Here is an 18209-nt window from a genome sequence, read left to right on the forward strand (position 1 = left end):
TTTTCCACATTGTGTAAAGTGAATAAAATCATGCAGTGTTTTTTAAAGTTAATTTTTGGACCTTTTAGCCTTTATTGCAGCAGCAGAGAAACAGGAAATGTTGGGAGGAGAGAGTGGGGTGATGGCATGCAGCAAAGGGCCTAGTCCGCTGCTATGAGGACTATAGCTGCCATACATGGGGTGCGCGACAACTGCTAGGCTATCAGCGCCCCAAAATTATGCATTTGAACTTGGATCAGGCTTAATAACCAGTTTATCAATTCCAAAGTTTTCCCCCAGTGAAGCAAAAGTTAAGAGTGAACCTGTAAGTTTCAAACAAGAAACACACAGGTAAACCCCAATACATTAAAGCTTTCATTCAAAATTCTGAGTTTATATGAAAAATAAGTTTATTAGGACCACTCCCTTCAAATAACAATGTTTACTGTCATTCATGGCAAACATACAAGGCATTCTGAGAATCAAATGCCTGTTTGTTGCAGATCTTAAAGCTGGCATACTACAAACAAAATGAAACATTGAGGTATAAAAAATAGAGGATAAAAATGTAATTATTAGAAAATATAAAAAATCTATGTATCAGCATGTCAAGCTAAGGGTTTGCGGTTGACATGATCAAGACAGAAAAAATATTTAAAAAAAAACCAATATGAAACATGTAGTGTGATACATCTGGCTAATAGAATATGCACTCTCCTGTGTGTTTTCTTAACAATTGAAGACCATAAGACCATCTTAGCTTCTGTATCAACAGTCAAGCCTGCACATTGTGTTAATTTAGCTTCAGCAGCCAGCAGAGAAACACTCAGTTGTTCCACTGTCCCAGATATGAATGAGGGGGGACATTAGATCATTACCAGCATTTCCCATTAAGGCCACAGCCAACCTTAGGAAACTGAGAGTTGGTCAGGGGATATTAAGAAGTTCTTCAATCTTCCTTGAATGGACAGCGAGATCAAGAGGAGAGTCCATCTGCAGTTTATTACTGCAGTGAGCTCAACTTTACATAGCAGAGCTTTACCTTAAATGCATGTATTGTTTCACTTCTTAAATGTTATTGCTACCATTAGCTCATGTTTCCAAGGTCAGTGTTGTTAACACACTTTTTGTTATTTTTTTGGCATGCTACTTGGGAGCTCCGTCAAGCACATAAACCTCTGACACATTAGCCAAAAAAACACAGCAGACATTCTGCCCAGACTGCTCACCTCCTCTGAAGGCGGCACTGGCCCGGATTTAGTCTGTGTACAAGCATGTGCAGGAGTATGAGTTTTAACAAGAGGAACTGATACATTTGTTAAACTGAGGTCAAATCTAAAAGTGCAATAATGGCTGGAAATGTTTCAGCTTCTCCTGGATATGTGACCCATTACGCTGACAGGTCCACTTCAAATCAAATACATCTGATTGTACTTTTTTAAGAGTTTGGTTTCACACCTGATAATGAAAACGTATCCAGATGTCATACAATTTACCTGGATTGGATTCTATATTGTTAATGACAAAAATGTATTTGCTAGCACATTAGCCACACCAGCTTCAATAGAACTGAACTGCAGAAATATCAGAATTGAGGAAGCTTGCATAGATGGAAGCAAAAGGTCTTCAACAACTTCAACCAAGTTCAGCTGCCTTAAGATTAAATTTTGAACAACAGATCGCACTGACTATCTTTTAACCCAAGATATCACCAATTCTATCTTGCAACACCAGTTTTAATGTCCTCTCTGCAGATTTTTTGCAGTAGCATACTCTTGTCTACAAAACTACTTGAGCTGTAACACGTCTGCTTAAGATCGTCACAACCTTGCACAAAACTTGGCCTCAATCATTCGGCGTTTGAATTTTAACGTAGGATTATTTGAGTTTGTGGGAGATGTTTGTAGCCGAATGCTGCTCCAAACAAAAATACAGCAGAGAGCTGCTACGTTATTGTATAGTAAAAAAAACTAAACAAAAAATTTGAGTCACATGCCTTTGAGAGAAGTTGGGTTATATGTTACTCAAGCAATTTCCAATATTAGAAGTTATTTAACTAACGCAATTCAGAAAAACTTTTCAGACTGCAGACTTTTTTGCTGAGTCCATTTGCAGCTAATCACCTCTTCGTTCGTTCAACATACGATGGTGCATTATAGAGCTGGCACAACAAAAGACTTGACATGCTTTGATGATCTTTTTATTTTGATAATCAATATGCTTATAGTTCTCAACTGAGCAAAACCTTTGGTATCCCTAGCTCACATTTCTTTGGATTTTTACAGGTTGGGCACCATGTACAGGGTGTAATACTATATTTCCATCATAAACCAACTGCCAATCCAATTGATATATTTCTCACTGTCAGCCAAATTAAAAAAATATATAATTTCTGACCTCAACAACCTCATTTCAAAAGTGCATTGTCCCTCCATGGCTGCTATCAGAACGGCTTGGGAACAGGACCTAGACTCTACTTTTACAGATAACACAAACACTTACACTCCTCCTCCTTTTGTGCCCATCGTGCTCTTTGGCTCTTTGCTCACTTATTCACATGTACTGGTCATGTCCTGCCTTAGCTAAACTCTGGACATTGTTTAACAAAAAAAAAAAACTTGGACCACCAGCACCAATTGGAGCCAACCCATTTGCCTGCTCTCTTTGGCATATCTACTTATTGTGTTGGCTTTTACACCTTTGCTTGCCCGGCAGGTAATTTTTAATTTCAGTAGATTGTCCTGTCCTTTCTTCCTTTTGCATCAGAGACACAATGACCTGTTTGAATTGAGAGAAAACCATTCCACTACCCGTGGAGCAGAGAGTCAATTCAATAAAGGGATGCGCACCTTCTTGAAATGCTTTGAGAAACACACGACTGTTATCTTTTATATATTTTCTCTCTTCTTCCAGTTATAATGACTAATGTGTTTGATTTGTATTTGATGTTAACCTCAGCAGAACATATCTTCTGTGATCAGCTGTGGTTGTTTGTTTTGTGTGTCTGCTTTGTTTTATGTATGGACGTTTTGTGACTCTTGTTGTGGTGGGAGGGTTTGACTTCCATCAAAAAACCATTGAAAGAAAGAAAAGTTTATATTAATTAGTAAAGGATGGAGATTTTTAATTTCTAACCCCTTATTCTGAAACAGATCCCAGAGTTGTTGATAGACCTAGCTCTACAGCTACACTTCATACTTAAAATACTTCTGTGCAGGTTCAGATTTAAAGCAGTCCAACCATGCCTTATAACGAATGATGAAGTTCCAGTAGGCTAGTGTAGATCAACACTTACCTTCTGAATAGGAGGTAACCGCCTGCTCTCCCTGTGAACGGCCTCTAGCGCTTCCATCTGCATAGCAACTATGCCTGCGGGTCACAAGTTGGGGTCAGTTAACATATGTTCACTCACAAGTGCACAGCAAGAGCTGGTACAAAGTACCACATGCACGTCCACACATTCTCACAACAAGCGTGTGTATTTACAGATTTTAAGGCCATTTAACATGTCAGGAGTTAATCAGCTCAGAGGCCTTTGTTTACGGTTGGCCTGAGCTGAGAATACACACATCCAACTGTTACACACAGGGAATTAGGACAGCGGCAGAGAGTCAATGAACACACTGAGTGCTGTACCTGGGATCATGCTGTGTAGACTCTTGATGTGATCCTGGGTTACTCCGCTCTCTGTGCACACCTTGTCAATGAAGCGGGCAACAAACCTGACCACAGAGTTGGCAACGTCGCTGTTTTCCGAGTCCTCAAACCCGCTTTCTGTGTCAAAACTCTCTGCAACGCTTCCTGCAATGCTGCAAAACAGAAATGAGGACAGTTGAAAATGAGAAGGGAAGAGACACCAGAAGAGAATTCTGATGTTAAAGCTGGGAGCTTTGTGTAGGCAAAATCATATCTGCAATCAAAGAGCAGTTGACGTGTGAATGATTTTTAGCCTGGCAATTGGTAAGCATTGATGACAATATAAAATGCTTTGAATCTTTTAGCCAAGATGAAACATGTTGCAAGAGACTTGATGCAACCTCTCATTTGGGTTTACAAAAAGTAAGTGATAAGATACAAATGTGCTCTCTGATAAACAATCAAGTCTGAAAAAACAAGCAAGCAACATTTCTGTTTTGTCATTAGGAATGCAAACAAAACACAGGACCAAATAATAACACTTTGTTCTTGTACAAAATATGTCATTTAAAACAAAATGTTAACAAACTATCAACATCTTCTTCTGACTATCTGATTTAAAAGCAATGAATAAGAGTTTTTGCCTGCTTTTCAATGATAACATAGATGGGGGGGCTCTTCACAGATTTATTCCACTACACACTTACAGCAGAACACGGGGAATCACTTGCAGTGATTTCTTTTGTTTGGTTTGGGTGAGCACAGTGTAGCTCCTTTAAAGACAGCCTCAGGGATTCAAAAGTTCCAACAGAAGTTAATGAGCCTCACTCTGTTTTGTTCAGTAGCAATGTAAGCCCACAGGACAGATGTGGGCCGGAAACAGGAAAAATACTGTGTTCCATTTGGCTGAATAAGAAGGTATCATGTAGACTGCAAGTTATGCCACATCCACCTACATACTTATCATCGACTTATTAAGAGCGGGAAACTTGCTCCCCAATTGTGAAACCTTACCTTGAGGTTTCCTTTGGATAAGAATGATCGTTCTACCTTACAAGTGTGAAACAAGCCAAAAGTGTATTTTACTTTATTTTGTTATTGAAACGAGTGGATAGTAAAAGACACCTGAAACCTTTTAAAAAGTAAATGTTATGCTCCCCTGACCTGTTTGTGACGATGCTGTTGCTGCCGCTCTCCCAGTCAGCTACAGGTGTGTTACGGAGCAGCTTGTTCTTGCTGGTGTCTAAAGGAACAAGCAGGTAGACCATGAGGCTGGCGTAGTGGATGGCCTGAGAGAACACGGTGCTCTCCTCATTCTTCACCAGCTCCTGCTGCTTCTCCTTGCTCAGGCTGGGCCATGAACGCAGCTGCTCTGCTGCCAGATCCATCACTGTGTGTTCCTCATCTCTGACTGCTGCTGGTGTGGAGCCTGCATCCTGGAGAGGTCAGAGCAAGAAGTTCAAGTCTGATAGATGTTTGTTTTGTTTTTTTGTGGTGTAAACTCTTGAATACAAAGTGCTGATCTGCTGAGAATGACGACCAAAAGCTCATGACCATAGTGAGGTTTGGAGGTTCACAACATTATTTGCCTTCAGCCAAAGAGAGCTCAAGAAGAAATCATGGCATGGCTTCAGCTTGAGTGGGGTTAAAAGATTGGTTGGGCTATAGACTGCACAGAATATTTGGTCACTTTTCCTCTCACCTTTACCCTGGCAATGATGCCCCCTTTCTCCTCTGTGGCGCTTAGATAAAGGGCTCGGATCTGACCCTGGACCTCGCTGTAGAAAGTGGCCTCCCAGAACTGCTGGTTGGTCCAGATGGGATGGTCCTGAATGCAGCTATAGGCGAACTGGTTCACTCCGGCAGCCAATTTCTGAAAAGAAAGACATAGATCACAGAATTAGGACAATGAAGAGAAGAATCAAAAAGCAGCTGACATTGCCTTTGAGTAGGAACCGCTGTGTGGAGCAGGATATCAGAAAAACACAGCACACTATTTGGATGTGCCAACAACGATGACTCACGGAGCCCTTTGGCATTTTTCGATCTAGAAAAATGGCATATTAGCCAATTTATTAAATAAAGGATTCTTATATAGGATTATAAAATGCCAGAAGCAGAGGTAAAGAAACAAATGAAGCTCAAAGTGAAAAAACTGAACAAAAACATATCACAATCTGCATCTCTGTTTCTCTGATAGTTGATGTCGTCTCCTGTAGCAACAGATAGAAACCACATGCTGGATTGTGTGCAGCAGAACAGTAGAGATAGTGTTGTTGTTCACAGCTTGGAATTTGAATAGTTACTTCAACAAACAACTTCATTCTTACTTTTAAATAGTACAAAAAGTTTGTTTCTCCAATATTTACACCAAAGGGAAAACTGGATGTTAAAGGTTTAACCATATGTCCTAATGGATTAATAGACCACCCTTCGGTCTTACTGTGTGTGGACGTTTTGGAAGCAGGGCTTTTGTTTTTCATCAGCGAGTGCTGAAGAGTAAAGCACCTGCTGCCTCTGAGAAAACAGTCACAGAAGGATAAGTACAGTGCTCAGCTAAAGACATTAACGCTGGTCCACACTGTAGAGAAAAACAATTATGGTAAAGAGTGAAGCTACACTATCACACCACACATAACATGTTCTCAAGAGAATTACATAAAGGCCACGTGTGCTGCTCAAGCCTGTTACTTAATTAGCTTCTGATTTCACTCCCCAGAGCCTGACACAAGGCTGTGTTTTCCATTATCGCTTCATAGTTTGCCTTTGAGGGATGAAAACTGGAGGGATAACTCTAATTACAGCAGACATAATCAAAACACTGTTTCCAGTGTGATGGGCCAGACGCCAAAAGAGAGAAGAGGCTGTGAGACAGGCTGTGAACAAAGTGCTGATGCCCCTGCAGCATTTAATATTTAACACACAGTTCATACCAAACTCAATATTAATGCAATTTGATTCAGATATATTTATTGCTAACACTTTTTTTTTTTTTCCTTACCACTGTAACTTTTGCTGCTTTGCTAAAGTGCTCATGATGGATAGGCCGGGTCTTTGTAATAAAGCAATAAGTAAGGTCTTTTACCTCCTTTTTGTAACATAACAATGAGTATGGTCATTTTACCTGCTTTTTGTAAAGTGTCTCGAGATAACACTTGTTATGAGTTGACGCTATACAAATAAAAACTGATTGATTGATTGACTTCAGCCAGGGTTTTATTCATAGGTCAAACTTATTATCTCAGGATGTTTGGACATTTTTTTTTACATAATGCATGCCAAATGTTGATAAAACAACCTGAAAACTCATTCACTGGTTCATGCTATAACACCCCTGAAGTAGTCTCCTGCTGCTCCTCTCCTGATATTAGGTTACAAAAATAAAAACAACTTTGAGGAATGCACATTTTAGGAGTCTCCAAGTTGTTTAAAGAAAGAGTAAAAGAAACACCATCCTGCTGAGACACAGCGGCCAATTGGAAACGCAGAAGGAAAACAATGTAGAGTAACAGTTTGAGGCACTTTAGGGTATAAAAAAAATCTCAAAGTATATTTACCACCTAAAATACACCCCTGTGATGTTATGCCTTCAATCTGAATATCGTGGCGGTGTAATGGGGGGACGAACTCATCCCCCCTGTGTACCATCCTTGGAGGTAGTAACAGAGGTGAGACGGTTTCAGCTGAACCAGCAGGAGAGCGCAGCGCTGTGTGTTTGTGCATGTCTGACTGTGTGTGCGTATGTGGAGCTCCTGCTGTGTCGTGCTTCCTCCATGCCGCATTGCAAAGTGAACTGACAGACTGGGACACGATGCCGCTGCGGAATCAATTTCAATGTACAAAGACTTGATGATGGTTGAGCTTAGTTAGGGCTCAACTATGACATTTATGTGGGCCTCTTTTCCTCAAATAGACATAATAGATTCATTTTGCTATCATCAAAGGAGCCAAACATACTGTACTGCCTTTATACATAAGTACATGGGAAATAGGCCAGAGAATGACTAGAAAAGCCATTAAAAATTTTGAAAATGACAAGGATGAATATGCTGTGGCTGGAAATGCTTTGAAGTAAGGTTATAACCCTGGCAATGCTAACGCTAACAAACTCCAAGAATAAAGAGAAATGTTTTGAAAGTATGTCCACAACTTAAAAAAAAAAAAGAACAAGTATAGATTGTATACAGGATTGTAATACCTCTCTGTAACAGGAGTGTGTTACATCCAGCAGATGTAGTGTGAGTGTGTATGTTTGTGAAAGGGGGTCTGAGTGTGTTTGTCTACTCTTATCTTTTCCCAGATATCTGTTCCTTTTTGACTTGTCAGATGTGTGCAGGTCATTTTGACCCAGGTCAACTCCTTCCTAGTATGATAATACACAGAGCTCACAGAGGCATCCACAAGACAGATGGTCAAGGAGGAGGAGGAGAGGGACGGGGAAGAGGAGAGGAGGAAGGAGAGGAAAAGGAAGTAGGAAGTGAAGATGAGGGAGTATACCACAATCACATCTTGCCATGTGGCTGCTGAAGAAAAGGAATGTAGGGTTGAGGGAGAGAAAACAGAAACAAGTATAAAAACCACAAGGGGAGACAGTGAGGGGGAAATACTGTGTACAGGTCAAAGGGATGGGGCTATCAGGGGTTGGGATTGTGTTCTGAACTCTGGGACATGATCTCAAGGTTTACAGTATGATTGTGTTCAGCCTCCAGACATTGTTTGTAGTGTGTAGCCATACAGCATCACACATGTCTCTCTCAGAGAAGGAGAACTTTGTCACTGAACGCAACATATATTAGTGTTTTGGATACAAAATCATCGTTATTATATCTGGACAAGTCGTCCGTGGGGAATGCAACCCTGACCTTTACACAGTCAATCTCAGCATTTTTGTGATTCTACATGAGTCGGTGTATTGTGAGAAATGCCATTTGAATCCTGAAACCATGAAAATCTCAGTATTTAAACAATGTATTTACAGTGTTTAGTCACGCAAAACAAACAGAAAGAAAAAAATGCCAAAAGTCAGACTAATAAACAAATCCATCACAGCATTCGTAGGCCATCACTGCGGTGAAACACAATGTACAAGTAACATAAATGTTCCATGACAAAGTAAACAGAGATACGGTAAGTCAAGAGCTGGACATTTCTCAGACACCACAGGGGTCAACTGGTACGTCACTATCCTCAGAACAACGTGGTCGAGAGCAGTTTTTTACAGACCGAGCAGCCAAATCCTGCCCGTGCATAAACTATGGCTGAAGGAATGCTAACAGTCAAGTGTTCTTGTTGTGCAAGTCATCCAAATCTGTGTTTGGGTTGTTCACTTGCAGCTGAACAAAGCCTGTGTTCACTTGGGCAGAGAGATTTACTCATTCAAATGTTAAAAGAAACGTATGTGGGACAGCAAAGGGCAGAATAACACCCAAACAAAGGCGTCAATGACACCTGTTCATCTCCAGATAATCCCACCTCTCACTAGATAATGACTGCCAGAGGAAATGTCTGCAGATTAGAGAATCAAAACAGAATTCAAAACCTGACATATAAAAAAGGACACTGTACAAAGGTTGAATGGCATTCTGGAAAAAACAAAAACACTTTACCGACATGGGCCAAATGACACCATCCATGCATGATCTAGGCCACAAGGAATTGTGCAAATGAGTTCAACCTTTTTCTATCAGTAACATTAACAAACATCTATGAAATATGGTTGAATAAGTGCAATGGGGAAATAAAGAAGGGTCAAACTGAGGGGAAACCGAGAAGTTAAGAGTAACACAACTTAATATAGAATTTGGGTCAGAAGCATGAGCTCTGCACGGTCAACATATGGTTAGCAATCAAATGAAACATTGTCTGTTTCTGTCTGGGAGTTGAGAGTTGCAGTACGAGGGAACTTCCCACGTTCCTCGACCTGGAGACTTAAAGGCCATGGGGATGGCACCACTGTCTGCATGAACACTGAGTAAGCTTGGCAGAGGCTGGCCAAGAATACCAAACAGGGACGCGACCGATGTCTGACTCCTGGAATTGAACCAACAGTCTTTAAAGTGAAGAGCCAGAACAATATTTTACCCAATGTTCGGCATGCACTGACTAGAGGAAAGAAAAAAAAAACATCTCTAATGAATACTCACAATTTTAGGGAAAAGTATTCACTTTAAATTTCAATGTGGTGACGCAAACAAAACATGCTTAAGTGTGATGGAAACCAAAGAGTAAAAATCTCCTCTGTTTCTAGTTAAGAGACTGGTTCAAGATTAACGTCAACACGCAGTTAAGTGGGTCAGTGCAGGAAACACAGTTTTGAGAGCAGGTCAATGATTTGATTCATATTACAAACAACCTCCAGGCTTGGAAAAACTTGGAATCTCAGTTTCCTAGTGTTTCTTGCAAGTAGCAGAGCCTGACTTAAAGGAAGGAAAACAAGAACCGCAGCATCAAACTTTACTGCAGCACCACCTAAGCGCTACTTAAGTAGGACTCTCAAGCCTTATTTAAGATTATTGACATATGTGATTGAACATTTCCCGTACAGGCTAAATTAGATGTAGCACATTTAAAACAAGAGAGAATATTGAACAAATGCAGCATGAGACAATCTTCACCTCGTGGCCCACAACACCCAGTAAGTGGTAAATGCACATACATAAAATATATACCATTTAGAGAGGAACCAGTCCGTCCTTGGTGTTTACAGGCAGAACTCTCAAAAACAGCCCGCCACACATTTCTTCATGGGTCACCAAAAACAAAACTCAAAGTCTGGTCAAATTCAAGGATAGCTTGACAATTTAAAGCATAAAGTATTCACAGCTGTTTGCTGAACACAAAGCAACTGCACTGTATTAGCGATGGCTGTTAGACCATGCTAATGCCACCACCATGATAGTTTAAGGGGTGAGGGGCTTTTGAAAGATGAGGCAGAACATTTTTCTTGTAAAAAGCAAAGCCCTACTGTCAAAACTCATTACGTTGTATATGCTGCAGTGTCGTGGTACATATTGTTGTTTGCTAAATCGCGGCATTCCGATTCATGTTTGCTAAGTTCCAAAGATGTCGCTTACATTTGCAAATGAAACAAAGGGATCAAATATGTCCAGAAATATGGGAAACAGTGTATAAAGAATGAGTTTTGAGACATCAGGATCATGAATGCCCCTCACTAAACACCCACAATGGCAGCTGTCTGGATGCTTAATTGCCGAGTTTTGTTTTTCTCACATTTTCACGCCATGATCCTTGCGCCACTAAACCAGAGATTACGGAATCATTTTGGCAGATTTCCTCCTGACCTCACTTGACTTTTCACTCTTGTGGTGAGACAGTACTGAAGCGTTTTAACAGTTCTGATCATCTGTAAAAATCTGCCTAATTTTTTACGATATTCTTCATACAGTGTAAACTTCCAGAGCTCAAAAACCAAACAAATGTTTTTTTTATTTTTTATTTATGTAACAAAATCTGGAGTGGTTCAATCTTGTTACATGGTTTAACAAGCATGCAGTATGCTGACAAACACTGATATAACTCGTAATTTTCTGATACTCATGGTCCTTAAAAGAAACAAGAAAGACCATGAATTAGGTTTAACTTTGAGTTTCATCAGCCTGTGGCGTGAGAACTTAATGAGTCATGTGGCAGCAGAGAGCAGGCCAGGTCTCATCCAGCAGTCACGGTTTGGCCCTGGTACCCATCAAAAAAAAAAAGTGGGGACTGTTGTGTGCGTCCAAATAACAATAAGCTAGTTGCTAGGACATACTGTAGTTGTGAAGTTTCCCTGTGTTGAGAATGTGGATTAACACCCTAAGGTCCTGACCATTCTGCTACATTTTATTATGACGGTTTTAACGGTCAAAGGTTGAGAAAGCTCTCGTTTTTCAGACTATTCCATAGCTAAAACCTTGTCCACATATGTGTGATAACAAACTCAAATTGTGCTGATATGCTATAGTTTTATTTGAGATTTACAAAAATCAGACATTATATCGGGAAAAAAAGGGATGATGTTTAGAAGCTATTTCTTCTTCTATTTTCCCCCTTTTTATGAAAAAAATACGCCCATACTACTACTGCTACTCGGCATGACATTCATAATTGCAAATATAATTATATTAGTCATGTAATAAAAACAAATACACAGTGAAAACAATGCTTCTACTTCATCTATATGTGATACTTTGACACACTTTTCTTGTTACATTTCGACCGACACAAATCCCTGTACTAGAAAATATACAACCATATTGGCTGGCATACTGCTCAAGTCAATATGAAATATAAAATACCTTTCTGTAGGTTCACACTAAAAATTAGTTGGGGGTGGTGGGGTGGTGGTGGTGGTGGTGGTGGTGGGGGGGGGGGGGGGGGGGGGGGGTTTGGAGGTGTGGTGGAGTTGGTTCTGATGTGTGGAGTTAAAAATAAATGTAATCTAGAAAATGCTTGTTACAAAAAATGTACACGTTTACAAAATATGCTGCAAAGTCATGAAATAATGTATCAAGTATCATGGGTTTGATTTGAAATGAAAAGTAAATATTATTTTTCTGTTCTTTCGATTTTCCTTCATATAAATCTCTCTCATATATATATATATATACACTGTATATAAATATCCCAACTGAAGTGAGCTGTTAAATGCTTCATTAAGCTGTAGGTGTTTCCAATGCATGATAAAGAAAAACCAGCAGCACAAAAGTGAACAGCATTCTTGTTGTTCATCTCTTACCCTGTAAAAGGCTGTCGACAGGGGCAGCAGTGCAGCAGCTACTGTGTACTCCTCTGAGCTGGAGCAGTCCTGTGGGTCAAACAACAGAGGAGACATGAGAGCATGACAGGACACAGCAGGTAACATGTTACACAGCTCTGTTACATCTTTTTAACACTGGGGCCCCAAAACAAGACACACAGTTTCCAACAGAGAGGTCACACGTACACAAAGGTCAGAGGGGAACCTCGTAGCTCAATGCTCTAGTCCTTTTGAAACTGGTTGTGTGGCTTAGACACAAGACCAAACAGTGTCTGTGTCTCATTGTGACTGATGCTCTGCTGGTAATAAGCTAAGCAGAGATGAGACGTATGACAAACATGAGGGTAAAGAAATAAATCATCTGCTAACTAACCCTCTGTTACATAAAGATTCTCATGTTACATGTCACAAGTAATGCTCTAAAAAGGTCTGCCAGAACCCCTCACTTTTTCTTCTCCACTGTCAGGACACATGCTTCCAATAGTCTTATATAATCCTGCATTGAAACAAAAGGAAAATCGCTCCAGTCTTCTTTTCTCTTTAGTAATGTAATGCTTTCCTGTCTTGAACTACATTACCATTTTTAAGAAAATTGCATAAAATCCTATCATGTTGAAGCAATGAAATGCTGCATCCATTTATCAAGAAGACACGACATGCTAGAAAGAAAAATCTAATCCTTTTTTTTTTTTTGTAAACTTGTTTTTTAAATAAGGCAATATTCATTCCCGCTCTGACATTTGAAATGCCAGGCCAAAGTGTCTCTGTATTCGAGACTGCCTCAAGCCAGAGAGGCGGCGCTTTCTGGTGCTTTCAAGAGAACTCTATTATGAAGAAAAGTACATTTAGAGGCTTAGAGCAGGGGATTTAGGGGCCCAAACAAAACTTTCCTTGCACAGATCACAGAGAACGATGAGAACAGGAGACTTAGAGAAAAGGACACAAGTTGGACTCAAAAGTCGTAAATTCACAGGAAATTGGTACTTATCTCTGGAAAGCTTTGTGGGGATGTACTTGTTAAACTTTGAATATGAGAATGGTCAGAGGAAACTTGACTTAAGATCGTTAACTAACAGCAGCAATGACTCTGACCTGCTGCTGCACCTTATATCCCTAAGTGAGATTTTTTATACTCATTGAGATCTAACAGTTTTGTAATCACTTTCTCTCTCTTACGGTTATGTAAAATGTTTACTCACAAAAACTAGCAATCTTCAATTCTTGGCAAAGTTTGTTCATCATTTTTTTTTCTATGGTCTTTAATTCTGGCAGCAGAGATAGGAGGAGAAAAGCTTCACTTTCTGATACTGGTCTGTAACGGGGGCCTCTGTGACCGCCATTCCTCAAGAAAAAACAAAAATGTAGACAAGAATGTACAGAGGAGGGGAAAATGTAAAACACAAGTTCCACAGCTACACATGAAAGCCTGGCCCCCCATGGACTAATCAACATAGTTTCTGTTTTATTTTTCTTGTCCCCAGTGTTTTTCTTCGCAGTTATTTAGGCTGCGGTAAAATGTTCCAGCTTGAAGCGGCTCAGAGCATTGTTTACCAGCATCCTAACAATGCTGCAGGTCACAGGAGTTCATGGACCCCCAGTCAACACGGAACAACAAGTGGAAATGCACAGGCAGAAAAAGTGTGTATAATTAACAAAAGCAGCATTATTCAAACAAAAAGAGTCAAGTTCAGCAATGCATGTCATCTGATGTGTGAAACAGAAACTTCTGACTCTACTCAAGAAGTACAGCAGAGTGGTTTCGGATCTATCAGCCTCACATGAGGACTCTGACCAGGTAAATGGATTCCAAATTTAGGATTCCATCACTTTTATAGAGCTATAGAGGAGAAACATGCAAGCGTATTTGGGATAACAACACAGAAGGGTGTTTTGCATCCCCACATTGCTGTTTGCAAAGACACCCTGCTGTCTCCCTTTCCTCCCATTATATTTACAGCATGTCTTGACCATTTCTTCCCGTTGAAGCTACAGGAGCTTAAGATTACTGTGATGAATAACACAGCTATTTGGTCTCAGACACGTATCCAGCAGGCAAAAACAAGAAGTGAGAGCACATGACAGAAACACTGCAGGATGTGAACAAACAGCAGCTTCCTGTGTGTGTGTCCATAGAAGCTAACACTTTCCAGGAAAAGCTGTGAGAATGAACTGGCACATATTGTATACTTTTATGAGACTTTAGTAGCTACTGACACACTTTATTAATTGGGGCTTGAACTCTTAATGGGAAGAGGGATTAGCCGCATAGCTGACTACTGAGCTGTCCAGATGACAAACAAACAAAGATTCCAGAGCGTGAGCAAGAAATCTGATAAATGCAGATGTTTACCTGTCCTTCGTGGTGGACATCCTAGAGAAACAGTCATCAGAACATGGGAATGATACCCAGTACCGATTCCCAGTGACCTTGTTACGCAAGGCAGTCTATCAAGGCCACTGAGGCAGACAGGGGCCATGTTCTCACAGTAAAAGACTAATTTATGATCTAAATAATGTATAAATGTAATAAAGTCTACTATAGACTATCATAGGAGATGTTCCAACTTAAGATAGCAGGCAGATTACACAGCAGGCAGCCTCAGTGCATGAGGGGAGGGGTCGGTCAGCCTGTGATTCAGACAGGACAGTCAGACAATTGCCTCGTCCTTTCTAGAAACATCTGTGTGTAACGCGTGTTCCTGCACGTTGAGATATATCAGACGGTCAAGCTCTGGATCATGCGGAACTCATGGACTCCATGCTGCTGTTGCCGGTTCCCATGGTTTCCAGTCTCCACTCAGTAAACTGCAGTCCAGAGTGTGTTTTCAAGCACCGTGATGAGGCCCTGGGCCATGAGAGAGCCGAGCACAGAGGGCTCATAATCCTATCTGACAGGAAATGGTTGAGATGCCAGGATACATCCACAGCAGGACTCATTCCCCCACATGGCTTGCGCAACGTGTACTTAACAAATCTGGAGCACTGACCAGTATGTACACACACACACACACACACACACACACACACACACACACACACACACACACACACACACACACACACACACACACACACACACACACACACACACACACACACACACACACACACACACACACACACACACACACACACACACAAACACACAAACACACACACACACACACACACACACACACACACACACACAAACAAACAAAGAATGTGCAATTAACTCAAATACCTTAATGAGGGTCGTTACTGTGCGTGATTATTGGCAGTGAAGGATTACAGCAGATGTTGAAAAAGGAAAATGCATCATTCTATAGCGCTTTCAAACCACATCCATGCATCAACATTTTTTTTATGTCTAATAGAAAAGTGTCCGGCAAGAATTACAGATTAACAAGTACTGACAAGAACCGTGACCACCTGATTCTGATGTCCAAACCTTTGATCCTTTGTACATTTCTTTGTATTAAACACTGCGCTCCCCTGCAAACCTTCCAAAAGAAAACATGGGTCGCAACTGTCGCTTAACCCGAACCTGACAGTTAAACAATGAATGTTGTAGGCGGCCTTGTATTGATGATGTCATTGAAAAATCAATGTGTCATGTCAACATTGAAGCCAGAAATCCTAATGAGGCAACATAATGTCATTGTACGAAGAGCGAGCTACATTTTTCAATGAATAAGTCACTTTGGCTGTGTGAAGCCCTCTCAAATGTTTGGCTTCAATACTGAAGTAAGAGAAGAAACTACAAACAATATACAAACAAACAAAAACAACATCAGAGCAAAAATCTGAAAAAGGGACTAAGTATTTCTAATCCAAATTTGTGGTCATCAAAAAGGCACCCACACATCAAATGTCTTTTCCATCTAGGTATTATTAATTTCCCTTCCATGTGTGGCCTCTCAGTAGCATGCCAGAGGAAATGAAGAAGATAAGTACAGACAACATGCATCACCTCCTTTACAGGTTCTGTTTGTTGAATTATGATTTATGAATTAGATTTGTATCTCCTTATGGCATTCTTTAGGGAGGTTTGTTGTACTCCTTATCATTTTGTGTTTTTTTTCCTGTCCAGCTTTTCACGAAAAAAAACCGCCTCAAAAAAATCATCTGTTTAAAAAAAATAAAGCTTACGCCTCATCGCTCTATACAAAAAAACACAGTGTCTCTCTAGCTACTGGCCATATAAAACAAAACAAAAAGATAGAGCATCCTCAAGGTGTGCTGCTTTGAGTCATTGCAGATTTAAGGGATGGTGGTATTTTCAGGTCATTCTGCCCATAATTAAGTAATGCACCTCAAAAAGCAAACTGCTTTCACAGCAGAACAAAATAAATATCTGTCGCTTGAAATGCAGACAGTCAGGCATTTAGGGATTACGCAACAGGTCTTGTTTTCACGTCTTCTGCGTGCAAAGCCATAAATAATATTCATTGAAACAGCAGCTTTGCCATGTAGACATCGTATTGGCCGAGGTGATCAATGCTGTACTTGGCTTTTGCGTTTTGTTCGGTTTTATAAATGTGGAGCAAATGACACGTCACTTGACCTTGTGTGTCCCTGGCCCTGGCAGATGTTGAGATTAATTGGCTTTCGATCATTTTAGGGGGGTGACTGGAATCTTAAATCACTCCATAAAAGCTGCAGTCTATGAGGACTGCTTAAAATTACTAAAATCCCTGTAAAAGGCAGATTCAAGCCAGTAAAACACGAGGGACTTCCAATAAAGACCCGGCTGCTCTAGTTGAGTGAAGTCTCAGTGACTCTTTATGAGCGGCACAAAAACACATTAGTTACTCGCTTTGACAAGTAGCCCAGGAATGTGGGCATCAGGAAGAGAGAAAAATAATGTGACAAAACTTGAGCAGCATTGAAGAGACTCTGACTTACTACATTGTGGAAGACGGTTGTCGACGAAAACAAACTTCAGAAGAAAGAATAAAGAAGAGGAAGGACAGCTGGTACCTTACCTCTGTGCACTTATGGCCCAACTTACATACATATACACATACAGTGCCTTTTAAAAGTATTCACCCCTCTTCATTTTTTTCATATTCCATGTTACAATCTGGAATTTAAAAGGACTTATTCTGGCTTTTTACCATTTGATGAACAAACCAGAGCAGTCTGAAAAGCAGACATCTGTTGAGTGTAACTGGTTGCACCTGATCTTGTCTGAGGGTTTCATAGTGAGTAACTACAGTATATACTTTTCATATTCTGTAAAATGTAACTGTAACTTCAATTTAATCACCACAAAATACATTCAAACCTTACAAAAGGAAAGGTTAAAGGGGGAGAATACTTGGCACTGGATATCTTTTTCTTTTTTAAATTAGGACCAGTTGCTGAATATGTGGGTGAAGAGCTCAAATATTTACATTTTGACACTAGCTTATAGTTTGCTTTTACTAAATGTGTCTCTAGTGAAAGGAAATATTTCACATGACAATTTTATTTTTGATCAGTTCTTAAGTTAGTTGTCCAGTTAGTTTTGGTGAGCATCCACCTGACATTGACCACATTATGCTAGCTAAGGAAATTATTGTTTGAAATTAGATTTTTCACATTTTGGGTAAATGCACTGGACCACAACAGCTAATGTCAAATTCCTGCTCAAAGCAGAGAAAGAGAAATAAATTAAAGTTGAATATATATAATAATAAAATGATTAAAAAGTCTTAAGTTGGATGTTTTTTTATCAGCAGATCAAAAAGATAAACTAATATCATTCAAAACTAAAGACAAATATTTTATTTTGCTACCCTTAAGCTACCCTTAATTACTTGTGTATGATGCAATATCACTGAGAGTTGCATTCATGTGGGGTAGGAGTCAGATT

The 18209-nt window shown here is 40.0% G+C and overlaps 1 protein-coding gene across 2 annotated transcripts in view; it reads right to left on the reverse strand.

Moving 5' to 3' along the window:
* The window catches only part of sbf2 (SET binding factor 2), a 92205-nt gene that overhangs the window by 23003 nt on the left and 50993 nt on the right, over positions 1 to 18209 (reverse strand). For both annotated transcript variants that reach the window (XM_061037796.1, XM_061037788.1), the window contains exons 17-21: positions 12350 to 12418; positions 5318 to 5488; positions 4780 to 5051; positions 3616 to 3788; positions 3275 to 3348 (exon numbers count right to left, since the gene is read on the reverse strand). In XM_061037796.1, coding sequence (XP_060893779.1) covers positions 3275 to 3348; positions 3616 to 3788; positions 4780 to 5051; positions 5318 to 5488; positions 12350 to 12418 — 759 coding nt within the window. The remainder of the gene's footprint in view (positions 1 to 3274; positions 3349 to 3615; positions 3789 to 4779; positions 5052 to 5317; positions 5489 to 12349; positions 12419 to 18209) is intronic.

The sequence above is a fragment of the Labrus mixtus genome, chromosome 1 (genome assembly GCF_963584025.1).
Source record: "Labrus mixtus chromosome 1, fLabMix1.1, whole genome shotgun sequence".
Classification (NCBI taxonomy): domain Eukaryota; kingdom Metazoa; phylum Chordata; class Actinopteri; order Labriformes; family Labridae; genus Labrus; species Labrus mixtus.